Below are 12,013 nucleotides of genomic sequence, written 5' to 3' on the forward strand. Positions count from 1 at the left end.
TCGGTTCACCGCTGGCAATAATAATAATAATAATAATCAAATAGCAAATCCGTTTTCTCGGTCATGAAATACATTTAGGAGGTTGGTTTTGATGTTGTTTTGCATCCTCCAAGTGTTTGTCATCTTGGGTTTCCTTGGTTTTGTCATTTTATTTTTGCAGTTACAGTGTTCTTCAGGCATTCTGGTGTTGCATCAGTCCTTGGGTCAGTACATAGTGAAGGCACCCACCCGCCTGAGTGAAAGGTTTGACAGAAGGGCATCCCCTCAGGTTGAGATACCCATCCTGCTCTGGGGCAGGATATGTTAGCTGGCAGTGGGGAACCAACCAGGCAAAGTGGGAGAAGTAATCTCCCCCTCCACCCATTGGAGGGGGAGAGAGAGAGAGACATTTACTTCAATCATAATCTGCATTCTCACTCTACTTGCATTCTATTTTTATACTTTTTTTTTTACATTTTCTTACATTTTGCAATATATATATTTTTTATATTATATATAGCACTGTGAAGTTTTTATGTAAATTCCTGTTAATGCTAGCAGAATCTCTGAAATAGTTAAAAATATTCTTTTTTTATAAGTGTTTTTCTCCAACCATTTTATTAAATTCAGTAAATGAAGTGTTTTATTTAATTTAATATACATATTTTTAATTTTATTTATAAAGAGACATAGAAACATATATTTATTAAATAAATTAATGAATTTCACCATTTAAAGGTTAGCAGTTTGGATAAAGTTTATAGTGTTGATGATTTTTATGTTTTCATAGTGCATTATAGTATGTTGTGTATGTATATTATTCACTTTCTGTGTATGTGTTTTTTTTTTTTTTTTTTTTATTTAGCTCCACCTCAATGCAATTCTAACCAGTTTTCATGTGGTCAGTATGTATTTAATCGGTCCTATTGCATTCCACATTATTGGCGCTGTGATAGAGTTGTTGATTGTGTGGATGGTACTGATGAAGGAGAAACATGTAGTAAGTGTGTGTATATATATGTATATATATATATAGTCTTTTCACACATACAAGTTCAAGTATTCTAAGTCATATTTAGTAAAATTGTTTCAGCACATCATTACAAATTTGTATTTTTAATCTCATATTGTTTTAACTAATAGAAAACTATAGGTTAATTTCTTTGCCAAATAATTAGGAAAGATTAAGCCAAAATGTATTTCTTAGTGCATAAGAACACTGTGATGTCCATCCTTTTGTAGGCTATGCTGAGTTTAAGAAAATAGTTTAAAATGAGTACAAAATTGTCAATATAAAAATGTAATAAATATTATTAATGCTATAATGTTATGCAATTTAGTACTGAAACTTATTTCTTGCATACTTATTTCTTGTATGTTGCAATAATATGTGTGATAATCCCTTGCAACCATGGCAGATATATTTATGAAATGTACTTGTTTGGCAAATCAGTAGTTGGCAAAGCTAAGGCTCCATAGAAAATAGGGGGTTAGGGGGAAAAAATAAATATTCCATTATTTAGTATATGAAAAAAAAATATACTAAACTTCATTTTCCATATATACAACCTAAAATCACTGCTAAAATTGACAGTGCAATAAGAAAAAAAGATAATTATTGTTATTAGTAGTTTATTCATCCACAAAAGTGCAGACCACCTGAGGGTAGCTATTTGCCAGGAGGGTGTGCTATTTACAGACTGAGGTACGAGGTACAACGTGTAATGTATTATAAGTAGAGTAAGTACATGTGGGCTTGACCCAAAATATTTACACAAAATATTACTTAATATAAAAAGTTGAAATAATATACAAAGTTTGGAAATTATGCATATAGTTTGAAGTTAAACAAAATTATTTGGAGATTCAGGTGTATTAGGTGCAGGTATCCATCAAAGATTCATCAGCTGATAACAGTTCTCTAGGGTTTTCTTTCTGTAGAGCTTATCTTCACAGAATTTATCTGGATGGATGTCTAATTTATTGAAGATTTCAAGGCTATTGGCAGGAAACATGTCCATCAAAGATTTGTCAGAGTTAGCCACAGAGAGAGAGAGAGAGAGAGAGAGAGGCAACAGTCAGCGTGTTCACTTCTTGCCTTCTTTAGTCCAGAGATTAATGATGATACAGTTGAGGCATCTATTTGCTCCATTATAAGCCATGCTAACATGAGAGCATTTCTCGCAGTCATCGGATGTCTCCAGGGATTGGTGCACAGATTTTCTTCAAGGATGGATCTGGAAATAATAAGAGTTTGTCTACCATCCTGTTCTTCCATCTTAGCAACCAGTATCAAATCCTGGGTACTTGTTTATGTAGGAGGCTGGAACAGAGGACCAAATTTCAGAACGCTGACTGACTGAGCACCTGTCATATGGATCATGTATTTGGAAAGGAAAAGGTGGTAGAACACACCACGCGTACACGTGCATGCAAACATGATTACTATGTCAAATGAAGGTGCTATCTGGGAAGGTAGACAACACAAGATATCTTCCTAGATAGCACCTTCAAAGCATTATGAAGAGAAGTCCAAAATACACCATAGAAAAACATAAATATTAGTATTAGCCATATAGTGCAAGGAAGCCACAGGTTTTTGCTGTATTGGCGAAATATAAATGTATAAGCTACCAGCATTGGGATTTGTAGCTTGTATGTTTTTTCTGTAATTGTTTATTACTGGCAAACATATCATATTCATAACAAGATTTGTTATTATTATGATATGCTAATTATTATATTCATTGTTTTAGTGTTAGAATTGGCCATAAAATGCAAGGAAGCCAAGCTTTTGCTACATTGGTACACACAAAAAAAAAACAAACAAACCTACCTATGTGTTTCCCCTTCTATAGGTATGGATCAAGCTGCCTTTGACAAATAAATTCAAAGGCCAGTTGACCTTTGAATTTATTTCTCAAAGCTAGTGGTATCAACCACCCATGGAAGCAACTTATTTCAATTATTAACAACTCAATATCTAAGAGAACACTTCCTACAGTCCCATCTGTAACCCTTTCCCCTTAGTTTGAATTTATGCCCCCTACTTTTAGTGTCCTTTAAATACCATGAAAATATTACTTTCATTAATTATACTGTCCTCTATCAAAACCTTATGAATCTCAATCAGATCCCCTCTAAAGTACCTTGTTACTAAGCTCTGTATTTGAAATATTTCCTTGTACTGGTGTCCTTTTGCAATTCACACTACATATATTGTTTATTATTTAAGTAGACAGAGATTATAATTCAGGCATCTGTCTGAATTATAACCCCCAAATACCATTTTTCCTCTGCTGTTCTTAAATTCAACCCCTGCGAGTGTATAAATTATTTGGTAGTGTTGTTTTCCTAAGTATAAAGTCACGCATTTTACAGCATTAAAAAAAAAATAGCTGCCACATATCTGACCACCTGTGAACTCTATCCAAGTCCTGAAGTAGCTGTTTAGGGATGGTCTTGTCTAACCAATCTGATAGGTTACTATGATGCAGTGACCAAGGAACTGGATTAAAAAAAAAAATTTACATCATATACTTGAATTTCGGGACGACTTTTGATACTGTTGCACATAAAAGACTGCAGTACAAACTGGTACGATGTGGCATTCAGGGTAAGTTACTGCTATGGATAAAGGGATAGTTAGGGACAGCGAGTGGTTATCAATGAGCACTGCTCTTTGCAGACTAATATTATTACTGGAGTTTCCAAAGAAGTAATGCAGGACCATCTAAACCTGAATACAGTTATACTGTAGTTGCAGTATGTATTTGTTAAGGGTGTTCTTGTCTGACCAATCTAATTGGATATTATGACTTAGTAACATAGGAACTGGATGCATAAAATAATGTTGACAACAGATAATTAGATTTCAGAAAACATTTTGATACTGTTTCACATAAAAGACTGCTATGCATATTAGAGCAGTGTGGCATTAGGGATAGGCTTTCCGCTTCAGATAAAAGGATGGTTGAGTGGGATAAGATAGAGAGTGGTCAATGGGCACTGCTCTTCTTCGATTAATTTTATTAGTGGAATCCCCCAGGGTTTAGTGCTGGGCCCATTTTCATTTTCAATATTCATCAATGATAGTGATGAAGGTATATAAGGTTTAATGTCTAAGTTTGTAGATGATGCAAAGGTTGGCAGGTGGTTAACGACAGTCACCAGGGTGAGATACTACAAAAAAGATCTAGGAAAATTGGGTTAGTGGGCTGAGAAATGACAGTTGAAGTTTTAACTTTGACAAATGCAAGGTACTGCATGTGGGTAGCACTAACTAATTAATAATTTTGATGTCATATATTTGGATTTCAGGAAAGCTTTTGACACTGTTGCGCATGAAAGACTATTGTACAAATTTGAGCAGAATGGTATTAAGGGTAAGTTGCCACAATGGATAAAAGGATGGTTAAGTGGGAGAAGACAGAGGGTGGTAATCAATGGGTGCTGCTCTTCGTGGACTAATGTTATTAGTGGAGTCCCACAGTCGGTGTTAGGTCCACTGTTGTTTTGTATATTTATCAATGATATTGATGAAGGTATATCAGGCTTAATGTCGAAGTTTGCAGACGATACAAAGGTTGGCAGTGTTGTTAATGACAGTAATGGCAGTGTGCTACTGCAACAGGATCTAGATAATTTGGGCAGATGGGGCTAAGAAATGGCAACTGAAGTTTATCCTTGACAAATGCAAAGTACTGCATATGGGTCGAAGTAACCCCAGAGAAACGTACCAACTGTGTGGTACTACACTTAAGGTGGTAGAAAATGAAAAAGACCTGGGAGTAATTGTGCAGTCAGATATGAAATTTTCTGAGCAGTGCAAACAGGCGGCCAGAGCAAGTCATGGGATATTATTTATTATTATTATTATTAGCCATATGGTGCAAGGAAGCCTGAAGCTTATGCTGCACCAGACAAAAAAAAATTCCTGCATTACCCTGAGAGAGAGAGAGAGAGAGAGTCAGAAGTAAAAGGAAATCGCCAAGAAAGCAAGAAAGAGAAGAATGGTGATATCCAGCTCAAGACCCTGGGTTTGACAAGCCCATACTCACCACATGTGAGCCCCTGGGTCAATGATATACAGGAATTTTGCCAGCTGGGAAAAGGAGGTGATTACCCTTTGATGGAAGTCTGTTCCACCAATCAACCACCTGCTGGCTAAAGGCAAATTTCCACACATCTATTCTACAACTGTCTTTCCTCAATTTGAATCTATTCCCTCTCAGGTTCTTAATCTGAGCAAGAGGAAGAATCAAATCGGCCTTCAGCTTGCTCAACCCATTTAAGGTCTTATACACCTCTTAGGTGCCTGTTCTCCAAGCGCTGAAATTTGCAGAACTTAAGCCTTGGTAAGAGCACCCCTTTGTTCTCCTTACCAATCTTGTTGCCCTTCTTTGTACTCATTCTAGGAACTCTACATCCTTCCTAAAATGAGGCCTCCAGACCTGTACACAGTACTCTAGATGTTGCTGACCATTGCGTTGTACAACGGGATAATCACCTTCCTGTCCAAGGTAGCAAAATTCGTATATATATATATATATATATATATATATATCATTGACAAGACTCCATGACCTGCCCTGGCAGTCCGTCTGCACTGCTCAGAGAACTTCATATTTGCCTGCACAATTATCCCATTGCCAGTAAAGACAGTATCTTACTATCTTTACTGTCATTAACAACCCTGCCATCTTTTGTATCATCTGCTTGGACATTAATCCTCATATACCTTCATCAATATCATTGATGAATATACAAAACAACAAAGGGCCCAGCACAGAAACCTAGGGAACTCCACTAATAACATTTGTCCACGTAATGTCCATTGAGTACCACTCTCTGTCGTCTCCCACTCAACCATCCCTTTATACGTTGTAGCAACTTACCCTTAATGCCATATCTCTTCAATTTGTATAGCAGTCTTCCATGTGCAACTGTATCAAAATCTTTCCTGAAATCCAAGTATATGATATCAAAATTATTTTTGACCTTCAGTTCCTTTGTGACCACATCATAGTATCCAATCAAATTGGTCAGACAAGACCTCCATTTAACAAACCCCTGCTGTGTCTTAACTATTACTGTAGTCTTGCCTAGATGATTCTGCAATGCTTCTTTAACCAGTGATTCCATTATTTTCCCCAGAACACAAGTTAAACTAACAGGTCTATAGTTTCTAGTGTCATTTTTTGAACCCCCTTTGTGAAGTGATGATACATTTGCACACCTCCAGTCCATGGGGCCCTCCCCTAGTCCAAGGAAGCTCTCATAATTATGGCTAAGGGTTTTCTGCCTCCTTTAATATAACTGGATAGATCCCATCCACCTCAGGTGCCCACAATACCTAAATAAGTAGCTCAAAGGTGTTTCTAATCACTTTACAGTATATATTTTTTTTTAGCTAAGAAATTTTACTTTTTAGTAAGGATATAACTAATTTAAAACAGTGATCACAACAGTATGACACAATAGCAACAACGGCAAGAATATTTGATGATGCTATCAAGGCAGTGTTGGGTGGGCCGGAAAACTGATAGCTTGGGGGGATACACAGACTATAAGGTTAACAGTGGCCGCAGGCAGAGGCAAAAGTTACTCTTACAATGCTTCTATTAGAATCAGCAGCAGCATGGAAAGCAATGCAATGGAGATTTTCAGGACTGATGGAAGTCATAGTGGAACATAAAAATACATGTAGTAGTACTAGTAGTCGCTTGTGATGCAAGAAAGCAAGTGTATGAGCTTATGCAGCATCAGCCAAAAAAAAAAAAAAATCACACCATTCCCTCCAAATGCCTGTCCAGTTCCTCCTTAAATTTATTTAACCTATCAACTTCCACAACGGCAGATGGAATTTTGTTCCAGCAATTAACCACCCGCTGGCTAAAGGCAAATTTCTGCACATCTATTCTACATCTGTCTTTTCTTAATTTGAATTTATGCCCCCTTAGGTTCGTAATCTGAACAAGTGGAAGGATCCCATCAGAATTCAGCTCAACCCATTCAAAGCCTTATACACCTCAATCAGATCATCATGCAGGTGCCTAGTCTCCAGCCACTGCAATTTGCAGAACTTAAGCGTCTCTTGATAGGAGGATCCCTTCATTCCCCTCACCAATCTTGTTGCCCTTCTCTGTACATGCTCAAGTAAATCTACATCCTTCCTAAAATGAGGCCTCCAGACCTGTACGCAGTACTCAAGGCGTGGCCTGACCATTGCCTTGTACAGAGAGACAATCACCTCCTTTTCCCTGCTAGTGAAATTCCTATATATCATTGACAAAACCCCATGACCTGCCCTGGCAGCCTCTCTGCATTGCTCAGAAAACTTCATATCTGCCTGCACAATTACTCCCAGGTATTTTTCATTTTCTACCACCTTAAGTGTAGCACCCCACAGTTGGTATGTTTCTCTGGGGTTACTTCTACCCATATGCAGTACCTTGCATTTGTCAAGGTTAAACTTCAGTTTCCACTTCTTAGCCCATCTGTCCAAATTTTCTAGATCCTGTTGCAGTAGCACATTGTCATTACTGTCATTAACAACCCTGCCAACCTTTGTATCATCTGCAAACTTCGACACTAAGCCTGATATACCTTTATCAATATCATTGATAAATATACAAAACAACAGTGTACCCAACACCGAACCCTGTATGACTCCACTAATAACATTTGTCCATGAAGAGCAGCACCCATTGATTACCACCCTCTGTCTTCTCCCACTCAACCATCCTTTAATCCATTATAGCAACTTACCCTTAATACCATTGTGCTCCAATTTGTACAGTCGTCTTCCATGCGCAACAGTGTCAAAAGCTTTCCTGAAATCCAAGTATATGATATCAAAATTATTTTTTTGCATCCAGTTTCTTTGTAACCACATCATAATATCCTATCAAATTTGTCAGACAAGACTTTCCCTTAACAAACCCATGCTGTGTCTCAATTATTGCTGCAGTCTTGTCTAGATGATACTGCAATGCCTCTTTAACCAGTGACTCCATTATTTTACCCGGAACAGAAGTTAAACTAACTGGTCTGTAATTACTTGTGTCACCCTTCGATCCCCCTTTGTGAATTGGGGATACAATTGAACATCTCCAGTCTGTAGGGACCTCCCCTGAGTCCAAGGATGCTCTCATAATTATGGCTAAGGGTTTGCTTAGTTGCTTTGCCACCTCCTTTAATATAATTCTATAGATCCCATCCGCCCCAGGTACCTTTCTTATGTTTAACCTCAACAATTTCTTCTCCACTTTGCTCTCAGTTTTTACAAAATCATTAAGCACCCTGCTACAATTTGATAACCTTCTGCCATTTTCAAACTTTAATAACTCCTCATGTGTGAATGTAGATGCAAAATACTCATTCAGTTTGTTTGCTATCTGAGCAGGATCATCAACAGTTGAACCATTGATATCAAGTGGACCAATCAGATTCATCCCCTTCTTTTAAGAGTTTATATAAGTAAAGAAATCCTTTCTGTTTTTCTTAGCATCCTTTGCCAAAGATTTCTCGTAATCTGCCTTTGCCTGCCACTACAATTGCAGTTGGTATAGTTGCATGTACACCAGTGCTAGGAGTATATATTTAATAAATTTGTTGAGCTTAAAGTTCTAGTCAAGACATCAAAGGCAGATATTGTTGGGATATCAGAGATGTGGTGTCACACAGATATAAGCAGTGCAGAATTGGAATTTGGAGAGTACAATGTGTACAGAAAGATAGACAGGACAGGAAGGGGGGAGGGGTTATGCTGTTAGTTAAGAAACACATAATATCTAAGGAAATGCTTCCAATTGATGTTAGTGAACAATGCAGTGTTGAATTTGTTTGGTGTGCCATAAGCACTGGAAAGGAAAAATGAGAGTAGGAGTATGTTATAGGCGTAATGACTCTGATGAGTACAATGAACAGTTCTGCATAGAAAAATATAATGTGCCAGTAAATCAGAATATCTTGTAATGGGAAATTTTAACTTTCCAGATATTGACTGGAACTTGTGAGTTGGTCCCTCTTATGCAAGCAAGACTTTTATGGATATTTTGGAGGATTGTTTTCTACAGTAGCATGTTCGGGAGGCAACTAGAGGGAGTAATACTCTTGATTTGATTATCAGCAGTGATTCTTCATGCATTAAGAATCTGCAGATAAATGAACTACTAGGTGACAGTGATCACAGTGTACTGATGTGGGATTTACTTAAAGATGTAACTACCATCAAGGGTAAAGGGAAGGGTTTTTGTTTTCGTAAAGGTGACTACAGTGGTCTCAGACAGTTTTTAAATTCTATACAGTGGGATCAACTGATGATGTGACATAAGCCTTCAAGGACTTAATCTTGGAAGCTACTAGGCTTTTCATACCAACTAAGAAATACTGTTCAAGGTTCAGGCCTAAATGGATGTCAGATGAACTAATTAGACATGTGGCAGAGAAGAAAAATGCATGGGATACATATAAATTATCAGCGACACAGAAGCCTACGGCACATATAAGCTAATCTGTAATCAACTCACAAAGGAGGTTTGTTATTGTTTGTTTGTTATTTGGTTTTTAGGAGCATTAGCAACTAAGGCCATATTGCTCCCGGATTATGCGGTGGTCATTCCCAGACCTTTCCGCATCCTCTGTATTTGGTGGTGATGGGCTCGAACCCTGGTCTAATCAAGAAGCGTGTGCTACGCACTGCTCCTTCCCACCTGGCTACAGAGGTGCCCACAAAGGAGGTTAGGCAGGTGACGGCAGATTAGGAGAAATCTTTGGCAAAGGATGCAAAGAAAAACAGCAATGAGTTCTTTACTTATGTAAACCCTAGAAGGAAGGGGATGAATCAGATTGTTCCACTTAACATAAATGGCTGGGCTATTGATGATCCTGCTCAAGTAGCTGATAAACTGAATGAGTATTTTGCATCTACATTCACACATGAGGAATTATTCAAGAAGGGGAATGCCAGAATTTTATCAAACTCTAACAGGGAGATAAGTGATTTTGTAATAACTGAGACCAAAGTGGAGGAGAAATTGTTGAAGTTAAACATAAAAACGACACCTGGGGCAGATGTAATCTATCCAATTATAATGAAGGAGGCAGCAAGGGAAGTAAGCAAACCCTTAGCCATAATTATGAGAGCATCCTGAGTCAGGGGAGGTCCCCATGGACTGGAGATTTGCAAATGTATCCCCAATTCACAAAGGGGGTTTTAAAGGGTGACACAAATAATTATAGACCTGTTAGTTTAACTTCTGTTCTGGGGAAAATAATGGAGTCACTAGTTAAAGAAGTGATACAGGATCACCTAGACAAGACAGCAATAATAGTTCAGACACAGCATGGTTTTGTTAAGGGGAAGTCTTGTCCAACCAGTTTGATTGGATACTACGATGTGGTCACAAAGGAACTGGATGCAAAAAATAATTTTGATATCATATATTGGATTTCAGGAAAGCTTTTGACACTGTTGCGCAAGGAGACTAGGCACCTTCAAGGTGATCTGATAGAGGTGTATAAGGCCTTGAATGGTTTGAACAGGTTCAGTGCTGACGGGATACTTCCGCTTGCTCAGATTAAGAACCTGAGGCGGCATAGATTCAAATTGAGGAAAGGCAGTTTTAGAATAGATGTGCAGTAATTTGCCTTTAGTCAGCGGGTAGTTGATTGCTGAACAGACTTCCATCTGTTGTTGTGAAGTTGATAGCTTAAATAAATTTAAGGCTGAACTGGACAAACATTTGGAGTGACCGGGTGGGTGAAATTGGGAAGCGTTTTTTTTTTTTTTTTTTTTTTTGGCTTATGTTGTATAAGCTTGCTTTCTTGCATCATATGCCTCAACTAATGCTAATGATAATCAGAGTTTGCTACTGAAACAAGATATAGAAAAATAAGACAGATGGACTGAGAAGCGGCAATTGAAGCTTAACATTGACAAATGCCAGGTACTGCATATTGGTAGCAGTAATCTTTGAATAATATGGTGTGGTACAACCCTCAGGGTAGTGGGCAACAAAAAAGTTCTGGCAGTAATTGTGTAGTTAGACGTGAGGTTTTCTCAGCAGTTCAGATAGAATGCCAGGACAGATAGAATGGGGTTTTGTCAAAGATACATACTGGAACTTTGGCAACATTAATAGTTGTTGATTTTACTGTTGTAAGGCAGTGGTTAGACCACATCTTACGTACTGCATACAGGTCGGGAATGCTTATTTTTAGAATTATGTTGATCTGTTGGAATGGGTGCAGAGAAGGATAAGGACCTTATCGAGGTTGAACAAAAGCATATTCTTACCTGGAAAGGCTTCAGTTCTGCAAATTGCAGTGTCCAGAAACTTGGTACCTACATGGAGATCTGATTTAGGTGTTTAAGGCTTTGAATGGATGGACTAAGCTAAATTCTGATGGTACTCTTCTTTTTGCTCAGATATTTGGCACGCTGTGACCACAAATAAATCCCCAAACAAAAAAACAAACTTGCTCAGATAACATATATCATACATGAGGGGACATAAATTTAAATTGAAGAAGGATGGTTGCAGAATATACATGTAGAAATTTGTTTTCAGTCAGCGAATAGTTGATTGCTGGAATAAACTTCCATCTGGTCTATGGCAGGTGGTAGTTTAAATAAATTTAAGGAGGAACGACAAAATAGAGGGGTTGGACAGCCAATATGAGAAGGTTTTTTTTGACTGATGCTATATGAACTTTATTTCTTTCATCATTTGCAACTACTGATACTAAATAAAGAAATCAGAAATTAAATAGCAGACATTTTGTCTGCTATTTAATACTATACTTCTTCTTTTTGTACTTACAGTAACTAGGAAGTGGTATGTAAAGTGTAAAGTGTGTTAAGTGTCTAACGGCACCAGGGGTTTCCCCCATCTCCACGTTGCTTTCATTGTGAGTGTACCGGTTCACTGGGAAGGCCAGAGATTTAAAAGTGTGTTGATCATGCGAGTGTGTTATGTTATGTACCATTGTTCCTCTGGCCATTGTGTGGTAGATAAGTCTCTTTGTC

General features: G+C 37.8%; 1 protein-coding gene across 1 annotated transcript in view; it reads left to right on the forward strand.

The window, feature by feature from the left end:
- mgl (low-density lipoprotein receptor-related protein megalin) overlaps nucleotides 1–12,013 on the forward strand; it is a 1,043,262-nt gene that overhangs the window by 87,916 nt on the left and 943,333 nt on the right. Inside the window, exon 3 of the mRNA XM_090381453.1 lies at nucleotides 845–979. Within this exon, the coding sequence (XP_090237579.1) occupies nucleotides 845–979 (135 nt within the window). The remainder of the gene's footprint in view (nucleotides 1–844; nucleotides 980–12,013) is intronic.

Source organism: Mastigoproctus giganteus, chromosome 9 (assembly GCF_048544385.1).
Source record: "Mastigoproctus giganteus isolate SK-2022 chromosome 9, ASM4854438v1, whole genome shotgun sequence".
Lineage (NCBI taxonomy): Eukaryota > Metazoa > Arthropoda > Arachnida > Uropygi > Thelyphonidae > Mastigoproctus > Mastigoproctus giganteus.